This window comes from Bubalus kerabau, chromosome 2 (assembly GCF_029407905.1).
Source record: "Bubalus kerabau isolate K-KA32 ecotype Philippines breed swamp buffalo chromosome 2, PCC_UOA_SB_1v2, whole genome shotgun sequence".
NCBI lineage: Eukaryota > Metazoa > Chordata > Mammalia > Artiodactyla > Bovidae > Bubalus > Bubalus kerabau.
The window spans coordinates 168,593,122-168,614,973 of record NC_073625.1 but is presented as its reverse complement, the minus strand read 5'-3'; the positions used below and the strand labels follow the sequence as shown (position 1 = coordinate 168,614,973).

General features: G+C 41.7%; 1 protein-coding gene across 2 annotated transcripts in view; it reads right to left on the bottom strand.

The window, feature by feature from the left end:
- PLOD2 (procollagen-lysine,2-oxoglutarate 5-dioxygenase 2) overlaps nt 1–17,400 on the bottom strand; it is a 125,243-nt gene extending 107,843 nt beyond the window's left edge. Inside the window, exon 1 of one of the 2 annotated variants that reach the window (XM_055569417.1) lies at nt 16,910–17,400. In XM_055569417.1, the coding sequence (XP_055425392.1) occupies nt 16,910–17,033 (124 nt within the window). In that variant the 5' untranslated portion in view covers nt 17,034–17,400. The remainder of the gene's footprint in view (nt 1–16,909) is intronic. The other variant, XM_055569416.1, reaches the window with a different exon arrangement.
- Between the last annotated feature and the right edge of the window lie 4,452 nt (nt 17,401–21,852).

Sequence of the window (21,852 nt, the reverse complement as noted above, 5' to 3'; positions counted from 1 at the left end):
ATCTTGGCTAGATTAAGGAGTCTAAGTATGCATTATCAAGTGAAAATTGGGAAACAATGATAAGCACATTTGGAAAGAGGGACAGCACAGGAAGTTTCTAAAAAAGGCAGTAAAATTGGAAATGTGCCATTAGACTAGAGCAGAGTTTCTCAGCCTTGGCTCTACTGACATTTGGGGCCAAGTAATTCTCTTGAATTCCCTGAAAAAGGGAATTGCTACCCACTCCAGTATTCCTGCCTGGAGAATCCCACAAACAGGAGCCTGGAAGGCTACAGTCCCTGGGGTTGCAAAGAGTCAAACACAAATGAGCGACTAAGCACACACAATTATCTTGTGCTGTGCATTGCCAGCTGTTTTAGCAGCATCCCTGGTATCTACCCACAGGATGTCAGTAGCACCCATCACTCAAGACCATCAAAAATGTTTCCAGACATTACCAAACATCCCATGGAGAGGGGGAAAAAAAATCCCCAGTTGAAAGCTACAAGCCTTGAGAAAGATTAGTATGGAAAGATGAGGCAAGATAAGAGCTTCACTGGTGACTCAAACAGTAAAGAATCTGCCAATACAGGAGACCAAGGATCAATCCCTGAGTCAGGAAGATTCCTCTGGAGAAGGAAATGGCAATCCACTCCAGTATTCTTGCCTGGAAGCCTTTGACTGTGTGGATCACAATAAATGGTGGAAAATTCTGAAAGAGATGGGAATACCAGACCACCTGACCTGCCTCTTCAGAAATCTGTATGCAGGTCAGGAAGCAACAGTTAGAACTGGACATGGAACAACAGACTGGTTCCAAATAGGAAAAGGAGTACATCAAGGCTGTATATTGTCACCCTACTTATTTCACTTATATGCAGAGTACATCATGAGAAACGCTGGGCTGGAAGAAGCACAAGCTGGAATCAAGATTGCCAGGAGAAATATCAATAACCTCAGATATGCAGATGACACCACCCCTACGGCAAAAAGTGAAGAGGAACTAAAAAGCCTCTTGATGAAAGTGAAAGAGGAGAGTGAAAAAGTTGGCTTAAAATTCAACATTCAGAAAACTAAGATCATGGCATCCGGTCCCATCACTTCATGGCAAATAGATGGAGAAACAGTGGAAACAGTGTCAGACTTTATTTTTTTGGGCTCCAAAATCACTGCAGATGGTGACTGCAGCCATGAAATTAAAAGACGTTTACTCCTTGGAAGGAAAGTTATGACCAACCTAGATAGCATATTCAAAAACAGAGACCTTACTTTACCAACAAAGGTCCGTCTAGTCAAGGCTACGGTTTTTCCAACGGTCATGTATGGACGTCAAAGTTGGACTGTGAAGAAGGCTGAGCACTGAAGAATTGATGCTTTTGAACTGTAGCGTTGGAAAAGACTCTTGAGAGTCCCTTGGACTGCAAGGAAATCCAACCAGTCCAACCTAAAGGAGATCAGTCCTGGGTGTTCATTGGAAGGACTGATGTTGAAGCTGAAACTCCAGTACTTTGGCCACCTCATGGAAGAGTTGACTCATTGGAAAAGACCCTGAAGCTGGGAGGGATTAGGGGTAGGAGGAGAAGGGGATGACAGAGGATGAGATGGCTGGATGGCATCACCGACTCGATGGACATGAGTTTGAGTAGACTCCAAGAGTTGGTGATGGACAGGGAAGCCTGGCGTGCTGTGATTCATGGGTTCACAAAGAGTCGGACACAACTGAGTGACCGAACTGAACTAATTCTTGCCTGGAGAATCCCATGCACAGAGGAGCCTGGTGGGCTACAGTCCATGGGGTTGTAAAGAGTCAGACATGACTTAGCAATTAAACAACAATTTAACAATTTAAGAAGCAAGTATAACTATCTCATTCTGTGGTGTTACCCAGACCTGGAGTTGTACCAATAAATAGTGAAGAGGCTGAGGATGGGGGGGGGCGGGGGGCAGGGACAGGGGGCAGTGGGGAAGCTATGGTGAACAGGAGAACACAAGTACCATCTTCAGAGGGAGCCCCTCAGCATCAGCCAGCTATCATCATCTGCCCTGTGGGAGGGCAAATCCAAGATCTCCAAGTCTCCTCCCCATTCCACCCATCCCAAGAGAAATAAGTTTCAGACTTTTAAGTAAATTTTCCTAATTTTAAAAACACAGGACTTAGTTCAAGTTTTCTGAAAAACAGTAGGCAGGCTGAATTTGGCCTTCAAGCTGCCAGAGTCTAGATCTATAGTCTGGACTGCAGACTAAGATGATGATAGCTTGAAGGGGTGTTTAGGAGAAATTGATGGATCCTGACCAAATAAATCAACTGTTAAAAGCCAGTTTGGAGGACAGGGAGCAAAAGTGAACTTGAATAAGTATTAGACAATATGATGGAATGACTGTTGAGCGTGATAATAGCCTTAAGACTATGTTTAAAAAAAGAAAAGCCTTATCTGTTTGAGATATTTAAATATATACATATATGCTTTCCACTACAGATGAAACAAACAAACAACAACAACAACAAAAAACAGAGAGAGGAAAAAATAGTTAAAATTCAACATATCTGAATATCAAGGCTAAAAAAGAGAAATGAGGAAAAGTGACTTCAAAATTCTGAATTCGAGTAAATAATCAAAAAACATCACCCAAGAAACTATACTGCTAAACTTATTTATTTCCCTCGGGTTCCCCTGGAAAAAGTTGTCCTTATAGCTTAACTTGTTAAACTTATTTTCTAGTATTCACTGACAGCCTACACTTTCCTCTCCATTATCAATCAGAACACAAGAATTCATTTCATGCATCATATGCTCCACTTTAAATAATGTTAATGGGAATTGCACTCTTTAAAATAATACATTTAGCTAGTAGCACTTGTTGAACAATTTCTGTTTGCAGACTCTGTGCTAAGCCTTTCACTGGTATTAGCATATTTAATCCTCAAGTCAAATGCAGAAGGCAATTACCATTTTAAACTATGATTTAGAGAGGTTAAGTAACTTCTTCCCAGGACAATCAGCAAATAAGTGGCAGACACGGACTTTAAATATGGATTGATACCAAAACCCACCTCCTTAGCATTATCCTAAACTGTCTTCCAGAGGGCATCTTTCATAATTAGCATACAATCAGTTATGAATATCTGGCCTTAAAATAAATCATTTGTCCCAGTAAGTCAGGCAAGCTCACACATACCTTTAACTCCCATTTGGAGATGTCTAGCCCCTTCCTGAATGGTGAACCCTCTCTGGCTGTATTCAGAAAGCAAACCTCCCTTCTATAATGCCTTTGCAACTGACCCACAATGTATGAAGAGCAAACTAGTATCTTCCTCAAATTCTTAATAATATATTCAGATTGAAAGTGGGACCAATACAGCTTTCCAGATAATTCAAAGCACAACGGACTTTCACCTCAATTTATCAGAAACTCCAAGAAATGTGAAGCAATTTCTTCCACCATGGAACATACCCACGGATGGCAACACAGAGTCACAGTGTCTAGGTTTCTGAACCTCTGCCAATCACCACAGCAACCAGCTAATTCCTTGTGATCAAATGTAAAGCAAATCCAGTACTGTACACTGTCAGTGTGCACAATCCACCAGGATCCATGCACACAGGACTGCAGCCTCGGGAGTCACACAGAGCAACAATGGCTGGGATAAGGTTAATACGACATGCTATGCCATCACTTAGCATAATCCAGGTAAACAAATCCCTCATAGGAAACTATCCAAACCTATATTTCCATTTAGGGCATGTCCAGTTTTACCTAAGCAAATTTCCCCTCTGCCAGCATTTGAAGCAGTGGCAGTTTCAGGTATTTCTGAATTAAGTTCCTGAACCCATTAGAATCATGTATCAGATAATTTTCTAACTGACCCGCAAGCAATTTCCCGTTCTCTTCTCCACTTCACCTCCACCTCCTATCACACAGTAAGACTCCTTTTCACACAGTAAGACTCATTTTTCACAAGGATTTTCTACAATTAAGATATCCTCTAAACTCATCCAAACATGCACCATTCTGACACTTAAGAAAAAGTCATACCTTATATCAATGAAGAACTTAAATTCAATTTTAGAAAAGGAGATATAACTGTCCATTGTGAACATTTCTTAGGTTTACATATATGGCTTAAAATAAGCTTCTTAGTTTATCTTTTGGGGGCTTCCCAGTGGTAAAGAACCTGCCTGCCAATGTAGGAGATGTAAGAGATGAGGGGTCGATCTCTGGGTCGGGAGGATCCCCTGGAGGAGGGCATGGCAAAAGTAAGCTTCTTAGTTTATCTTTTATCTCAACCTAAAAAACCTTACCTGCCCACTCAGCCATAAACTGTAACCCGCCACAGTGCTCCTGCCACTGGTGTAACAGAGTCATTCAGGGACTTGCTATGGAGAAGAAAGACCGGGCTATTCAGGATTATATACCCTGTGGGAAAATCTCATGCTTATATTTGAGAGACATGACTACATCAACTATTTTATAATAATATGAAGGCTAATTATTTTAATGAAACAGACTCTTCTTCAACCTTACCTACTCTACAGGAGAAACATCTGCTAAACAGGTAAACATACCTGTTTATTTGATAAATTAGTTAGTCTCCAAAAACAACATCCAGATTAAATGTTTCCGTGATTTTTTTTACAATCTTACATTTGAAAAGGTAACAACTGTATGTTTTCAAAACTAAGCCACCCTCTTTCCCATCCAATTGTTTTTCTTTGAACTGCTTCCTTCAATTTACATGAAATCCATCTATAGCTGTAGGAAAAAAAGCCAGAAAAAGAGAAAAAGCAAAGGGCACCACCACCTCCTCCAAGTTCTGGGTCTAAGACTGCATCACTTACTAGCCATGTTCCATTCCAGGGGTGCAAACACATCACTGTGACACTGATTGAACAATACATCAAAGAAAAGTCCAAATCAAATGGCATTCCAAATTTCTACTCCATTCTCAAGGCTTAATAATTACCTCAGGATTTCCCTGGTGGCTCAGTGGTGAAGAATCCATGAACCAATGCAGGGGGCAAGTGTTCAATCCCTGATCCAGGAAGATCCCACATGCCACAGAGCAGCTAAGCCCGTGTGCCACAACCACTGAGCCTATGCTCTGGAGCCACAACTACTGAGCTCACATGCCACAACTACTAAAACTCATGGCCCAGAACCCATGCTCTGCAACAGGAGAAGCCACCACCTTGAGAAGCCCACATACTGCAACCAGAGAGTAGGACTCGCTCACTGCAACTAGAGAAAAGCCCGCACAGCAACAAAGACCCAGCACAGCCAAAAAATAAAATTATATATATTAAAAAAAAAAAGTTATTTCTGTGAGTAGCAAACACAATGCATACACACACACAATGCATACAAAAGCTTTTCTCCCATGAGCTGATTTTCTTTTTATTTACCTTGCTTCTAGTTTACTAAATGCAATCATATTTCAAAGATATTTAATGCCTCAAAAAAGTAAATCTAGGTGATTTGATTAAGTGTTTCAGAACAATTTGGAGACGCACTTCCAATTCTTAAACAGCACATTTCATTAAAAAAAAAAAAATATTCAACTTGAAAGGAGTTATCAGCATCATTTTTGTAAATCAACAGGACTTAGGACTGAAACAGAGAAATATGGTTATTTTTGAAAACAGTTGTGTGTGCTCACTCATGTCCAACTCTTTGCCACTCCATGGGCCATGGAATTTCCCAGGCAAGAATAGTGGGGTGGGTTGCCATTTCCTCCTGCAGGGGATCTTCGCAACCCAGGGATGAAACTCGTATCTCCTGCGTCTCCTGCATTGGCAGGCAGATTCTTTATCACTGAGCCACCAGTGAAGCCCTTAAAAACAGTTTTCAGTATTTAAATGTACTGTGGAATATATGATTCTCCTCAGAAGATGGAAAACAGCTTCATATAAACACCAGATCGTTTTCTCCTCTCACACTGAAACACTTGGAATATTTTTAAATGTAAATTTAATTCTAGTTATTCTTGGCCTTACTTACCTCTAACTCAAAAGTTAATTAGAAAAAAAACAATATCAAAGCCTAAATCCAGCTTCTGACAGAATAATTAAAATCTTAAAAAAATAATTAAAATCCAATTTTGGATCTATGCTTTCCTTGGCCTAACAAAAATATTGAGTTTCCTTGAGGCCTCTTTCTGATTCCTGAGGCACTTTGTCTCCACTACACATCCTGACATTTAGAATTTCAGAAACATCAAATAAGAGAGCTAGAGAGAGCATACATTACAAAGAAGTCTGGAGAGGAATGGTAACTGGCTGTTAGTGAGTGAAAGGGTTGGAACTTAGATGTAGGTTTCCTGATGCCCAGATGTCTATCGTCTTCCCAACAGGCCAGACTTCATCATAAGTGCCCCTTTGATTTGTTCAGTTTTAATATGCATTATTTTCCATGTAAGCAGCTTAGAATTTCAATGCGGGACCAGACTGAACCTGACGTGCTTTCTGTTTTTCATGGTTTTCTACTTTTCCTCCACATAAGGCAACTCAGAACACAGACTAGACATTCAATTAATACTCAATTAATACATTCAATTAATTCAATAAAAATTGAATTAAACTTTCAAATATTATCACCCACACAGACCCTTTCTCTCAGGTCACCCGGGTGTCCTGGAATTCAATTCGAATTAACCAGAATTAGCTCAGACCCAACAGGTTAAGGACTCAATCCCATAAGTGTTCCCATTTCAGATACCCATCACAAGCAGAAGGATCCCAGGTTACCCACAACTTCTGCCTGACTTTGCTACAAATCAGAGGTTCCCAAGACTCCTCTCCTTGGGCTCAGTAATTTGCTAGCATGGCTCACAGGACCAAGGAAAATAGTTGACTTACTACTGCCAATTTATTACAAAAGATATGTGTTAAAGGATACAAAGGAATAGCAAGATGAAGAGATACACAGGGAGAGGTCTACAGGGTCCCAAGGGCGGGAGCTTCTGTCCCTATGGAATCAGGTACACGCCACCTTCCTGGCTTGTAGATACATTCCAAGATTCAGAAGCTCTCCAAATGCTATACTTTGGGTATCTCTATAGAGGCTTCATCCCATCAGTTCAGTTCAGTTCAGTTCAGTCAGCGTCGTGTCCGACTCTTTGCAACCCCATGAATTGCAGCACGCCAGGCCTCCCTGTCCATCACCAACTCCTGGAATTCACTCAAACTCACGTCCATCGAGTCGGTGATGCCATCCAGCCATCTCATCCTTTGTTGTCCCCTTTTCCTCCTGCCCCCAATCCCTCCCAACATCAGAGTCTTTTCTAATGAGTCAACTCTTTGAATGAGGTGGCCAAAGTACTGGAGTTTCAGCTTTAGCATCATTCCTTCCAAAGAATACCCAGAGCTGATCTCCTTTAGGATGGACTGGTTGGATCTCCTTGCAGTCCAAGGGACTCTCAAGTCTTCTCCACCACCACAGTTCAAAAGCATCAATTCTTCGGCGCTCAGCTTTCTTCACAGTCCAACTCTCTCACATCCGTACATGACCACTGGAAAAACCATAGCCTTCACTAGATGGATCTTTGTTGGCAAAGTAATGTCTCTGCTTTTGAATATGCCATCTAGGTTGGTCATAATTTTCCTTCCAATGAGTAAGCATCTTAATTTCATGGCTGCAATCACCATCTGCAGTGATTTTGGAGCCCCAAAAAATAAAGTCTGACACTGTTTCCACTGTTTCCCCATCTATTTCCCATGAAGTGATGGGACCGGATGCCATGATCTTCGTTTTCTGAATGTTGAGCTTTAAGCCAACTTTTTCACTCTCCTCTTTCACTTTCATCAAGAGGCTTTTTAGTTCCTCTTCACTTTCTGCCATAAGGGTTGGTGTCATCTGCATATAGGCAAGGTCGTTAACTGGTTTTAAAAACTCTCTCTCTCTCCAAAATATGGAGGGGTAGGGCTGAAAGTTCCAAGCTTCTAATTATGGTTTGGTCTTTCTAGTAACCAGCCCTATTCATGAGCCCACCAGGAGTTATCTCATTAGAACAAAAATGCTCCTATCACCCAGGAAATTCCAAGAGATACAGGAACTCTGTGTCAGACACTCTTCTCACTCAGGAAATTACAAGGGTTTTTAAGAGCTTTGTGTCAGAAACCAGGCTCAAAGACCAAATATTAGCAGGAACAGGGGAGTAGAGACCAAACTAAATGTATATTTTTTATTATCTCACAACTAACCAATATTTTGGCCATCTGATGCAAAGAACCGACTCATTGGAAAAGACCCTGATGCTGGGGAAAATTGAGGGCAGGAGAAGAGGGCGACAGAGGATGAGATGGTTGGATGGCATCACCTACTCAACGAACATGAGTCTGAGCAAACTCCAGGAGATAATGAAGGACAGGGAAGCCTGGGGCACTGCAGTCCATGGGGTTGCAAAGAGTTGGATACAACTTAGCAACTGAACAATAATATTTATCTAAGTATGGACTTTGTGGATTCCAACCCTGGAAAAGAAAGATCTGTCTGGGTAAAATAAAATGGTGAGAAGAACTGAGAATTGGGATGGAAGAGTGGAGAAAGAAAAGCTGAGCAAAGACACATAATCTATAAATCCCTAAGGATGTGCCAGGTATGCAGGTCTTTAACTAAAGTCAGAATAGGGCAAGAACTGTGAGTCTCTACTTTGTGTGTTCATTGCTTTGCTTTTGGTGGTTTTCCAGTTTGGGGTTTTGTTTTGTTTTGCTCTTGGTTACTAGTAAAGTCACTGTGTAAAAAATTCCAACCCTGTTTAAACTAAGAAGAAAAGGAGAATTGTCCCTCTCTAGACGTGGCTGACAGGAATTTCAGAGGCTCTGGATGAGCAAGGCACTCTGGTCACAGTTGTGGTGCCAGCTGGAGGCCCAAAAAGACCCAGCAAGGTTAGCGCAGGAGAGCAGGGAAGCAGGGAGCCTTGGAAGACAAGGCGCCTCAGAGCTGGCTTAGGCAGGACTGGAAAATCCCATCAGAGGGCTGGTTTGCGATCTGCAGAGCAGCACTGTAGGACTTCCCCAGGGAATTGAATTAGGGAGGTCATTTGAATCTTTCTGCCTGCAAACTGTTAGCCAGGTAACTAAAAAAAAAAAGAAATTAATTCTATTAATATATTTGCTTTTTTTCTTTGGCATGCTAAAATAGCTGCTGGTGTTTAGTATACTCCTAGACCCAGGAAGAAAGGATTAAATGTTTAAAGAATCAGTTTAAGAATACATTTTAAAAATCTAAAAGTAAATAGCTTCCTTCCTGGCACATTATTGACCAGGGGATTGAAGCAGGAATCAATGCCTGGGGCCAGCAATTTGTTATGTAAGTGAATATTGAAATGTTTCCAGTCAATAACATTTGGGTAACAAAAGATGCATTAATAAGTCTCTGGTTAATAATATGCTAGCCACATATGTAGCACCTATAAGTAATTAGCAACCTAGGCTCTATAAAAGTTGTAGCTTCAAACCAGTAAAACACACTAGTCTATGACAAAGCCTCACTGATGGGACACTGGCTCCATGTTGGGACTCTGTGGTCACTGGAACTAAGATGCAGTTTCTGGGGCTTTTTCTGAACAATGTCCCAGAATCAAGAATTCAAGGCTGCCAGGATTCCACGTATTTCTTCCACTTGCTGCTGTGCCTGCAGAGTGACGCTGCATGGTATGATACATATTCAATGTCTCCTTAGTGCCCCTGAATGTCTGGTCTGACTGGGGCTGGTGATGAGAGCAATGAAAATTGTGTATGCTTGCAAGTTCCTTCCTGCCATAAGAATCTTTACCGTATAATGTTCACATCATTAGAAAAGTAGAACCACAGCACTTTAACCAGAGGAAAATCCTGTCGCTCTCTCTCTCTGTGGAAGAAATGTTGAAATAGATTAGCAGTAACTAGAAAAATAAATGGAATTCCTTTTAAAAATTTGAGTATGTAACCCTAAAGTAAATGAGCAGATGATCGTTTAATGCATTCAGGATGTCTTATGCATTCAAAATAAGAGAAGTAATATTAAAATCAACATAACAAATGAGTTTTAATTATAACTCTATCCCATTTTATAAATTCAATCATGTTTGCTAGAAGAAGCACTTTTCCTGACCATTTAGCCCCCTTTTAGCTGTATGTCCTTGAAAATTCTTTTTTGCATTAAAAGTTTTATAGAATGTATTAACAATAATAAGCATGAAATTACAATGTGTTTTCTTCTATTTCTAGTGAAGATTTTGATTATAAAGTAAGGATGGTCTATTCACCATTCATTCAAAATTTTCTCCCTAACTAAATAAAATGTAATTTCAACCTTATACAAACTAAATTTTAGACCAAATTGTTTTGTAGCAGAATATAAACAGTAAACAAAGTATATGTCCACCTAACAAATTAAGCATCTTGGCAAATAATCACATCTTTTTTTAAGAAATAAATTTAAGGCAGGAAATATATTCATATTTCAATCAGAATAAAAAATGATTGTTATTTTCCCAAAACTGCTATAATATACTACTAACATGACCAAGGCCTGAAAAATACTTATCAATCCATCTAGTAACTAAATATGTAAATGCACTCACCTGAATTAGTTTTTTTAAAAGATTTATATTTAAAAACTAAATCAAAATCATTAACAGATGTTGATTTGCCTCTTTTAACACACAGAAGCAAACATGAAATGGAAATTTTTCCCCCAAGTATAAAATAACATACCTCCAGTCTTGGAATTTTGTTTTAAATAAAGTTATCCTGAATGGGAAACATTAAAACTTATTTAAGCTTTGTGTAATTTTATTTTATTATAATCAGTATTTTTTAAAGGCGCACTCTTGTGACACAGTAAAGAGGGTAGTAATAAACTCAGCAGCACCATAACCAAACACTGGTTGCAACATAATAGACTGTAAGATAATAAGTAGCAAATCAACTATGTTTCAGTTTTTAAAAAGACAGTAAGTAGCATAATGACAACAAATCATAATCACTATAATTCTACTCCTCTGCATAACTATTTCTTGGCTAATTAAAATCTCAATTGTGAAAATTAGTTCTGTTATTTAAGTTTAGTTTAGTGAGGCAAACACTGCAGCAAATGCAAAGAAGTAAAATATAAAAGGAAATATCAGTAATTTTAAAAGCAGCAATTTCTCAGTTTAGCCTAAGTTTTATAGCAATGGTTGAAGAAGAATACTTATTGATAAATGTGCTAAATATTTCCTTCCAGGAATGAAGCCACAAATTCATAACCAAGTTTCTAGACCAAATTTCTAGAACACACACAAGCTCTGAAGAAGAAATATGCATCTCCTTTCCAACCGGACATCAGTGTTTTATTCATTTTGTATCGTAAGCACACTATTTACACCAAAGTACATGTCTAGATAGCATCGAGCACCAGGTTTAAAAAGATGTAACAGAGAAGCTCTCTGTTTGAATTCAAAATGCCACAGAAATCACTGGTGAAGTCTAAAATGAAAAACAGCCCTCTCAAATGCCAGAGCCAGCTGCTACTGTCCACAATCCGACTCTTTCCAAGGAGAACAGTACATCTGCAGAAGACATGGCTTAAGTGGGAACATCGCTTCCTAGGAGTGGGCAAAGGGTTTCTGTACAGGGCCTGAGGAAATAATTTCGAATTTGCAGGCCATACAGCCTCTGTGACAATCACCACTCCACTCTGCCTTGTGGCACCAGGGCCGGCACTGATGATACATTAATGAATGAATGTGGCTATGAGCCAGTAAATCTTTATGGACCCTGAATATTGGATTTCATATAACTTTTACATGTCATGAAATGTTATTTTTCTTTTGATATTTTTCAGCTTTTTAAAAATATGAAAGCCATCATTAGCTCACTAGCCATACAAAAGCAAGTAGCTGTTCATAGTTCACTGGATTTGGCCCATGGGCTGTAGTTTGCTACAAGTATCAGCAAAGGGTTTCCTTTTGGCTCTGTCTGTCCCTTTCCCCTCCATTTACACAAATCTACAAATTAGTGCTCTTTAGCAGAGTGGCCCTTTTGCTTCTTTCAGACCTCTGATGCCCAGTTTCTATGTTTTTGCCATAGGTCCCAAAAGTCCAACAGAACAACGGTCAGGAAAGACATGGAGTGTGGCCTGAAGAAAAGGTAGAAGCCCTCTTCTTTTGCTTTCAGCCATCTGATCGTCTATAAATGACACACCATCCAAATGTTCATTTCACTGTCTATAAGAGGATCATGATATCCAACCACCTTAAAGTATTTTTGAAGGTGTGATTTTACATTGAGAAAGGTAGGTAGAGCAGAAAATGCCACATGTGGAGGAGAGTTGCCAAAAACTTGTTCAGAAACAAGGCCTAGCTTGATGTTTCATGGGTAAGTTCCTTGATCATGATGGTGTGTGGGTCCCAGGGAGAGAAAGTGAATTTAGTTAAAACCCCAGGGAAAGAAACAACTAACAATCCCATTGACTGCATGCCACTTTTCATAATTCTCCAAGGTGGCCTGAAACATAACAAACATTAACTGAGAATCTTCTGTGTTAAAAGAACAGGAAAGGTAGTATGAGGATCATTAAAAAAAATAAGACTCAACCCTTAGGCCAAAGAATGCATCATTTACATTTACTCAAATCTATAAACATAAACATCTATCTTACAAAGCAGATATGATTTGTATAAATCAACAGCACTAAGTTAGAAAGAGAACCAAAAAAAATAAAAAAAATTGTAGGAGGAAGAATTTCTTAGGAGCTAGATTTAAATAAAGAACAGAATTTCAAGGAGAACAGACACAAATTTGAGAGACATGTACACGTACATGTAGAGTTATAGGATCTGTGGGTTCTCAATTCCACCAAATGTTACTAAATTTTCTCTTTTCTCCAAAGATGTTGTGCTTCCATTAACAGTTTGAAACTTCATCCTCACAACAGTTGGTATGATCACAGTTTATTTTTTAAATGCTTTAGTCAATGTGATGGGTAGAAAAGGATATCTTAATTTCATTTTCATCTCTGGTCCTCTCATTCTCCCGAATTGTTTCATATGTCTATTTTTATATGAACGTAAGGCAGAGGCTGGTCATTCTATGTGGCTGGAACTCAGGACACAGAAAGTACACAGAGGACAAGCATCCCTCTCTTCTTCTGGAGGTTTCTCCGGGACCTTGGTCTTTTCCTCTCCACCCCGTAAATTGCCAGTTTACATCAGCAGATAGGGACAACCTTCCCTTTCCTTCATGAATGTGCCAGGGTAAATTAAAGAGTTTATAAATGAACATGCTTGAAAAATACTGGTCTTGACAGAAACATCTGAAACCACTTCCTCCATTTTTCCCTAAAACTTGGTTTCTGCCCAATTTAGACCATGGATGGTCAAGGTACCTTAGAAAACACACAAAATGTTGATACAGCTCTGGAGGCCTGATTACAAATCCTTGGCAGGAATACATCCACTGCTTTCTCATCTCACTGAGAAGGCACAAAAAGTGCAGGAAACATAAATTAGGGAATGAATTTGATTTGCTGACACTCATTAGGAGGGTTTTGCCTCGAAAGCTCCCATGGAAATAAAATTTTAAGGCAAAATTCCTATAAATGATTCTAGGAGAAAATGATTATTTTTAAACAAATCCTTGTTCAGAGTCTTTCCATGTTGAGAATCAAGTGGCAATCAAACAGGAATGAATGCAGTACACAGCAGAACTCTCAGTCAAGAGAACAAAAAGCAGTATTTTCAACTTTGGTTAACACACAGCATCAAAGCTAGGAAAAACTACAGTCCAAAAACTGATTAATGTGATTCGAACAGTACATTCTCTACTACAGTGGAAAAATTGAAAATCACTACAAGTATTTGTTTCCAAAAGAAAGCATTAGTTGCTCAGTCATGGCTCCTCTGTCCCTGGGATACTCCAGGCAAGAATAATGGAGTGGGTTGCCATGCCTTTCACCAGGTGATCTTCCTGACCCAGGGATTGAACCCGGACCTCCTGAAATGCAGGCAGATTCTTTACTGTCTGAGCCACCAGGGAAGTTTAGAGTGGCTAACATTATCCCAGTAATACTATAATACCACATAGTCTCAAATACAAATGGATTTGTCTAATCCAGTGGTTCCCAATCCTGGGCAATTGTGTCCCTTGGAAGACATATGATTATTTTTCATTTTGAGACATATATCATATTCACACCTGAAGAAGGGTGCTCTGGTATCCAATAGGTGGAGACGAAGGATGCTGCTAAATATTGTAAAATGCACTGAGTGCTGCTGCTGCTGCTGCTAAGTCGCTTCAGTCGTGTCCGACTCTGTGCAACCCCATAGACAGCAGCCCACCAGGCTCCCCCGTCCCTGGGATTCTCCAGGCAAGAACACTGGAGTGGGCTGCCATTTCCTTCTCCAACGCATGAAAGTGAAAAGTGAAAGTGAAGTTGCTCAGTCGTGTCCGACTCTTAGCGACCTCATGGACTGCAGCCTACCAGGCTCCTCCGTCCATGGGATTTTCCAGGCAAGAGTACTGGAATAGGGTGCCATCGCCTTCTCCGAAAATGCACTGAGTAGTCTCCCACAATAAATAGTTAGCTGGTTCAAAATGTAAATAAGGCCTGGTCTAATCTATTTCTTCATGGCTAGCTGGGATATATTGGCAAAAATAGGGGGTTAGAGATGATAAGTATTCCTTAAACACCTCCTATTAAGTAAGCTAGAGAACACAAAGTTCTGAAGTTTGCTTGATAGTGACATAAAGTTTTCAATTAAGCAATTTTCAATTGTAATATTTTAGAGAGAAAATGGAACACAATCCATGATTCTCCCTATGTTATCAAGCACTATACCATCTATATATATTAGCTTATCACATCTACTTATACAATAGTTCATAATCAAACTGGCAACTGCTGGCTCCACCTTAAGTCTAAGTCAAAGTCAAAGTCAAATTGAAGTCGCTCAGTCGTGTCCCTTGTGACTCTTTGCTACTTTCATGGACTGTAGCCTACCAGGCTTCTCCGTCCATGGGATTTTCCAGGCAAGAATACTGGAGTGGGTTGCCATTTCCTTCTCCAGGGGATCTTCCCAACCCAGGGATTGAACCCAGGTCTCCCTCAATGCGAGCAGACGCTTTACCCTCTGAGCCACCAGGGAAGCCAAGTCAATATATTTCTGAATTTATATGATTCTGATTTCCTATGCCCACTCTCCAAAACCAGTCTTCAGATTTCAGCAGTGGGTTTTATGTGGTCACTTTCTGAAAAAAAAAAGCATTCATATCTGAAATTTCCTTCTCTGATGTTACAATCCATTAAAACTTTACAGTCCACCTCCATGAAATTTAAAAGTCAAATTAGGAAAGGAAGATGATTTTGAACGTAAACCTAAACGCAACCACAAAGAGATGCCTTCTATAAAAAGTAAGCAGTGCTGAAAATGAAGTGAAATAAAATATGCAAAGGCTGAAGAGGTCCCTCTAAAAGTAGCAAAACCCTTAGAGGTTATTTTATTTTCCAGTAAGTTTCGTTGGGTGTTTCAACAAAGAAAGTCATTTTCCTGGGAATTATTTTTTATCTCCTTTTCCAAGTTTGCTGAAGGCATTTTCTTGTCTAGATGTTACACTAAAAGATAATTTTAAAGTAATGAAAAAAATTTAGTTAAAACTTAAAGGAACCACAAAGGGTTGAGAAACTCATTTTGAAGCCATCGCATGTACCTGAGAAAAAGAAAAGTATCCTGTAACTGACAAAAATCTATCCGAATGCTGAAGTTTCTCTAGCTAACAAAGCACGTACTGTTTGTTGTTTGGCAGGAATGTAGAAAGATGGGCAACTTACTCCACTGCAGTTTTCTGAAACACAGATGAAGACAAACGTATTGCTTACATGGACTGATTGGGTTTTACACCAAATGTCAACTTCGGAATGTAGACCTAAAACAGAAATTTCTGTCCTTGTGCTTAAGTAAAATTCAAACAGAAAGAGTCCTATTTACTCACCTACCCTAAAAAGACAAAATGATCTTAATTTAAAAAAATAATAATAATAAGCAGTACAGCAGAAGGACATTTAAATGCAAGATCTAATTTCAGAGAGCATTGAGTTAGAGTACAAAAGTGGAAAAGCCCAAGGATATCGATGTGCAGTAACTGGATGCAAAGTATGTTTCCACGAACATGTGGTGAGGTTTTCTTTAATCTTGTTAAATGTAAAAAGTTGTGTTTTAGATGACCTTGACTGGACTATAGACTGCAGTTCCAGCTTCTGAAAACAAGGAACGGCATCAGGCTTAGGGAGAATGTGCCTAAAGGCAAGAGAAGCGTCCCCACCAAATCCCAAGGAAGAAAAGCTGCCGCCCGGAGGGAAGTATTGGGTAGCCAAGCCATCTTACTGAAAACAACCAAGGTTTTTGAGCGTTGTTTTTGGCAGGAGGTAGGTGTTACCGGCAGCTTCCTGGGGCGCTGGAAGGAATGTGTCACCATCAATCAGAAAGTACACTGAGCCCCGTGTTTAGGTCACAGAGGGAGTACCGCCTCGTCCAGTAAGGATAAATCCTGCCAACTCCAGCAAAAAAGGAGAAAGGAAAGTTGCAGGAAAGGTGTTGGCGCCCAGGGACCTCCAAACCCAAAAGGAAACCCCCAACTTGTGTTGAAGAAAACTTCGTGCGCTCTCGGGTTCCGGAGGATTCCAAGAGCCCATGAGGGCGGATGCTCGTACATTCCTCCCGGGACCAGCACCGCCCGAGCTCAGTTCTGGGGAAGACCTGGGCGGTGCTGGGAAGAAAGGACAGTCCGCCCCACCCACCTCGGTGGTCCTGGCGGAAGGACAGACTCGTTCCAAATCAACCTCCGCGGACCTGGGAGGGACGGGTCCCCGTCCACCTACTCATCTGGCGGGCCCCACGCGAAGGGCCAGCGGATGAATGAACCGCAAATCCGGCCGAGCCTCGCGGGATAGGGTGGCCCGCGGGAGCGCTCACCTGTGGGGATACTGGAGGGCTTCTCGGAGTCTGCACCTAGGCAGGGATTCCAGGGCTGGAGAACCAGCGCCGCCAGCAGCAGCAGCAGCAGCAGCAGCTGCGTCTTCACAGCGCACCACCCCATCTTCGGCCCCTCGAGGGCCCGCGCGGGCTCCGGCACCCCAGCCGCCCGGCAGCGGCGCACTTCTCGCGAGAGCGGGGACCCCTGGTCCGCCCCGGGTCGAAGACAGCAGGCGGGAGCGGGCGGGCGGAGTGTGCGCTGGGGACCGGCGGAGGGCAACGCGAGCGGGGCGGAGAGCGGCGCGGGAAACCCGGCGGTCTGGGAAGCACAGGACGGCGGGCGCCCAGGGCGTCGCGGGCGACTTATAGCCTCCCCGAGGGGGAGGCGACGGGGCGGGCTGCGCCCCGGCTATTGGCCGCCGGCTGACCCGCCGCGCCGCTGCGTGCACCGTGCGGTCGCCTTGGCTCGCCTGCCCCAGCCCCACGTCTGGGATTGTTTGCTCCACTCCGACCTATTTAAGGAGCCGTCTGCGGCTACGTGTGGAGGCTCACGCAGGGCTTCTGGATGGAACCAGGAAGCTTGTAGTTCGGTTTGGAAGTGGGCCTGAGGCGGCGGGGAGGAGACGCCAGCAGTCTGCCCGGCGGGCGGCGCTCCCCGCTCCCTACTCTGCGTTCCCCCAGTGACCCGAGTTTCCCGGTAGCCTCAGAGGGTGCGAATCTGTTCTCCTCTGGATTGAGATCCTACCCTCGGGTCAGAAGCGACTACAAATCTCGGTAATCTTGGCTGAGTGGGACCTCGCCAGGCCTTGAGCGCTGGAGATGTACACACCCACACTCTCACCCCACACCCCCGTTAACTCAGGCGAGTTTCTAAACCCTGTGAAAGAAAGGCCCTGTTTTAACTTTACTCTGTAAACCGAAAGTTTTTATTGTCCATTGAACATTTCTTCTTCCTCTGCCCGCGCCAGGAGAGCCGTAGACTCTCTCCAGTAATGGCTTGTAAATCCTGCGGAATCAGAGTCCAGCATGTGTAACCTGGGGCTGTGCCTTACAAGATCCTCCTGCGGTCCACATGGAAAATTACTCCCAGAGATGTTGTCAGAGCCATCTCGCGGCTCCCTGGCGCGTCCTCCTTTGCTTCCAGTTTTGACTCATGTCTGAGCGAATTCCGTTTAATGCATTACTTCTCATCACATTTCAGCTAGCCCAGTGTTTCATCTGTTGGGATGAGCAGGGGCAAAAGCACAAATAAGGTAAAAGCCTGACAATTTACCTCGTATATGTCATGACATGGCCTACTTTATGGGAGAAAAGAATCAGACCGTGAGTATGGCAATATTCCATCTTCCAAAAATAAGGGCGAGGGATAGGAGGGTGCTCGGGGGACTGACTTGAGCCAATACCCTTTCCAACTCCGAGCTTTTGAAGTTAAAATAGAAAATTACGGGGCGGGGTGGGGGGGGCGGGAAATGTTTCACTATGATCACTTTGTGTCTGAAATTAGCATGATATCTAGATGAGTACTTGATGTTCACATTAAAAACAGGTGGAAAACCAGCAAAGAAATGATGCCTGGGTGTGACACCTTAGAAAAAGAAGCATTTCCTGTGTCCAGATCTAAGAGCTGTTACTGTGTTTGTAACATTTGGTCTCAGTATTTTAAGGGAGAAATTGGAGAAAGTTCAGAGAAGAGTAACAAATAATTAAAGAAATGAAAGTATGACCTGAAAGAATGAAATAAGGTTTGTTTAGCCTGAAGAAGAAAAGGCTAAAGAAGGGATTCCTTAATAACATCTTTCTGTGTCTGGCCAATGCCGCTCCATAAAACTAGGCAGAAAACAAACAGCATCAGTCCTCTGAATCTGAGGACTCTGCTGGAAACGACTGTTCTTGTGGCCAGATCTCACTCTCCAGAATTGCAAACCTGTCTACTGCGCCTGAATTCTGCCAAACTCCTTGAGCTTGATTCCTCACTTCCCTGGTTGTCTACTATCTTCAAGAACACGCAATGGTTAGAACCTAGCTTTCTGTGTTCTCAATCCCCTTCTTGCCCCCATGCATACCTTCAGCCTGTCCACATCATAAGGGGTTGTCTGTCTCAACTGTGAAGTCCACCAATAATTGCAGGTTACTATGACATTCCTCCTTCTCTACTGAGACTCACAAGTTCAGGACTATACGACTTGTATAAAGTAAGTGTTTCTTTGGGCTTTTCAAAATAGCCAGACACATTTATTGCTGTCTGAGAGAGCCTCAATTCTGAAACCAAATCCTTCCTGCCTTCTTATATTTCCAGCTGTCTGCTGAACATTTCTTCTTGGATATTCCACTGGCACAAACTCCAAATGTCTTTAACTCATGAAATCCAAATCCTACTCAATAGCTTCCTCATCTCTGTTAATGATACTGCTGCTCTTTAACTCACAAAGCCTCAGACATTTTCTACTTCTCTCCTCCCCCTACCTCCCTCCCCACAACACACAGAGCTAGACTCCTAATCCTGTCATTTTTCCCCCTCATATTTCCTCTCCTCTGTTCCTTTCCATTGTCACTGCCCCTTCACTAAGGCACTCCTAACTGTGCTAAACTGTTTCCTAACTGATCGCTCTCCCTCTAGATCCTTCCTGCCCCAGATATCACAGTTAGGTTCATCATACTCTGACATCCTTTTGCTTATTTTACCCCCAAACTCAAAGATTTCAGAAGAAATTTGGACATGAGCCACATCTCCTAACCTAGAATTCAAATTCCTTCACTATCAAACCTGATCACCTTTCCCTATAACCAATCTGGTTTGCTGTATTATCTCCCAAGGCAAATCAAAGACTATCATTTCTATTCTCTAGAGTTTGGGAAGTAGTCACTTGGTTCTTCCAGAGGCAAACCCTGAGCCAAGTTTCAAGGACCAGCAGTTTGTTGGAAGTTTCAAGGAAAAGGGATAGTTGAAAGTGAAATGACACAGGAAAGAGAATTAGCCAATAATAGGTACATTTTTAAATCTACCGCAGTAGGTCACCACAATCCCACAGAACTGTATAAAGTACACCCCACAGAAATATCCTAGTCAAAGGGCAGAGAATAGAAATATATTACATATATTGGAAATATATGGAAATTATATATAATGGAAATATACTCTATATATATTAGCATATGCTAATACTCATCAGTAGTTGATTAAGGGCTGGAAACACTCATTCATTCTCAGACATCCCCAGCCTGCTATGCTCACAGGCACAGCCACTCCCCAAGAATGTGCAGGTCTTGGCCGTGAGAACTGAGGTTGGCATGTTCAGAAATCGTAAGGAGAATTGAGGAGAAATGGAGAAGCAGTAATAGCAACAGCATCTGCTCAGCCACCATGCCTTTGTTCATATTATCCCTCTGTTAAAAAACTCTTCTAAAATAGATGGCTAATAAGGATCTTCTGTATAACATGTGTATATATTAGTCACTTCAGTTGTGTCCGACTCTTTGCAACCCCATGGACTGTAGCCCACCAGGCTCCTCGGTACAGGTATACGGGATTCTCCAGGCAAGAATACTTGAGTGGATTGCTATGCCCTCTTCCAGGGGATCTTCCCAAGCCAGGGATCGAACTCAGATCTCCTGCATTGCAGGTGGACTCTTTATCGTCTGAGCCACAAGGAAAGCCTACTGTATAGCATAGGGAATTATAATGACCTATATGGGAAAAAAATCTAAAGAAGAGTGGTTATACGACTCAGTGCACAGAAACTGATGCAACATTGTAAATCAACTATGAAAGCGAAAAAGTGTTTGTCACTCAGTATCCAACTCTTTATGACCCTATGGACTGCAGCCCGCTAGGCTCCTCTGTCCATGGAATTCTCCAGGCAAGAACACTGGTGTGGGTAGCCATTCTCTTCTCCAGGAGATTTTCCTGACTCAGGGATCAAACCCAGATCTCCTGCATTGCAGGCAGATTCTTTACAGTCTGGGCTAGCAGGGAAGCCCATAAGCCAATAAAAATTTACTAGAAAAAAAAAAAATGCTCTCAGGAGAAAAAAAAAAGGTTCTTCTCCACACCTCTCCTATCTTCTTTCTTCGGGCTAACTTCTGTCAGGCTCAGGTGACATCTTCTATGGAAAGCCTAACTTGAATGCCTTGTCCTATCTCAGGCTGGGTTAGGTATCCCTGCTCCACTCTTTTTTTTTTTTTTTTTTTTAATTGAAGGGTAATTGCTTTACAGAATTTTGTTGATTTCTGCTAAACATCAGCATGAATCAGCCACGGTATGCATATGTTCCCTTCCTCTTGAAACTCCCTCCCATCTCCTTCCACATTCCACCCCTCTAGGTTGTTACAGAGCCCCTGTTTGAGTTCCCTGAGTCATACAGCAAATTCTCATTGGCTATCTATTTAACATATGGTATTTTAAGTTTCCATGTTACTTTCTCCATACATCTCACTCTCTCTTTCCTCCCCCTCACCCTGTGTCCAAAAGTCTGCTCTCTATGTCTGTATCTCCATTGCTGCCCTGCAAATAATTTCATCACTACCATCTTTCTAGATTCCATATATATGTGTTAGTGTATGATATTTATCTTTATCTTTCTGACTTACTTCACTCTTTATATTAGACCCTAGGTTCATCCACCTCATTAGAATTGATTCAAATGCGTTATTTTTTATGGATGAGTAATATACCATCATATATATTGACCACAGCTTCTTTATCCATTCATCTATCAATGGACATCTAGGTTGCTTCAATGTTCTAGATATTGTAAATAGTGCTGCAATGAATACTGGGGTAAGTGTGTCTTTTTTAATTTTGATTTCTTCAGGGTATATGCCTAGTAGTAGGATTGCTGGCTGACATGGTGGTTTTATTCCTACTTTTTTAAAAAATCTCCATACTGTTTTCCAAAATAGCTGTATCAATTTACATTCCCACCAACAGTGCAAGAGGGTTCCCT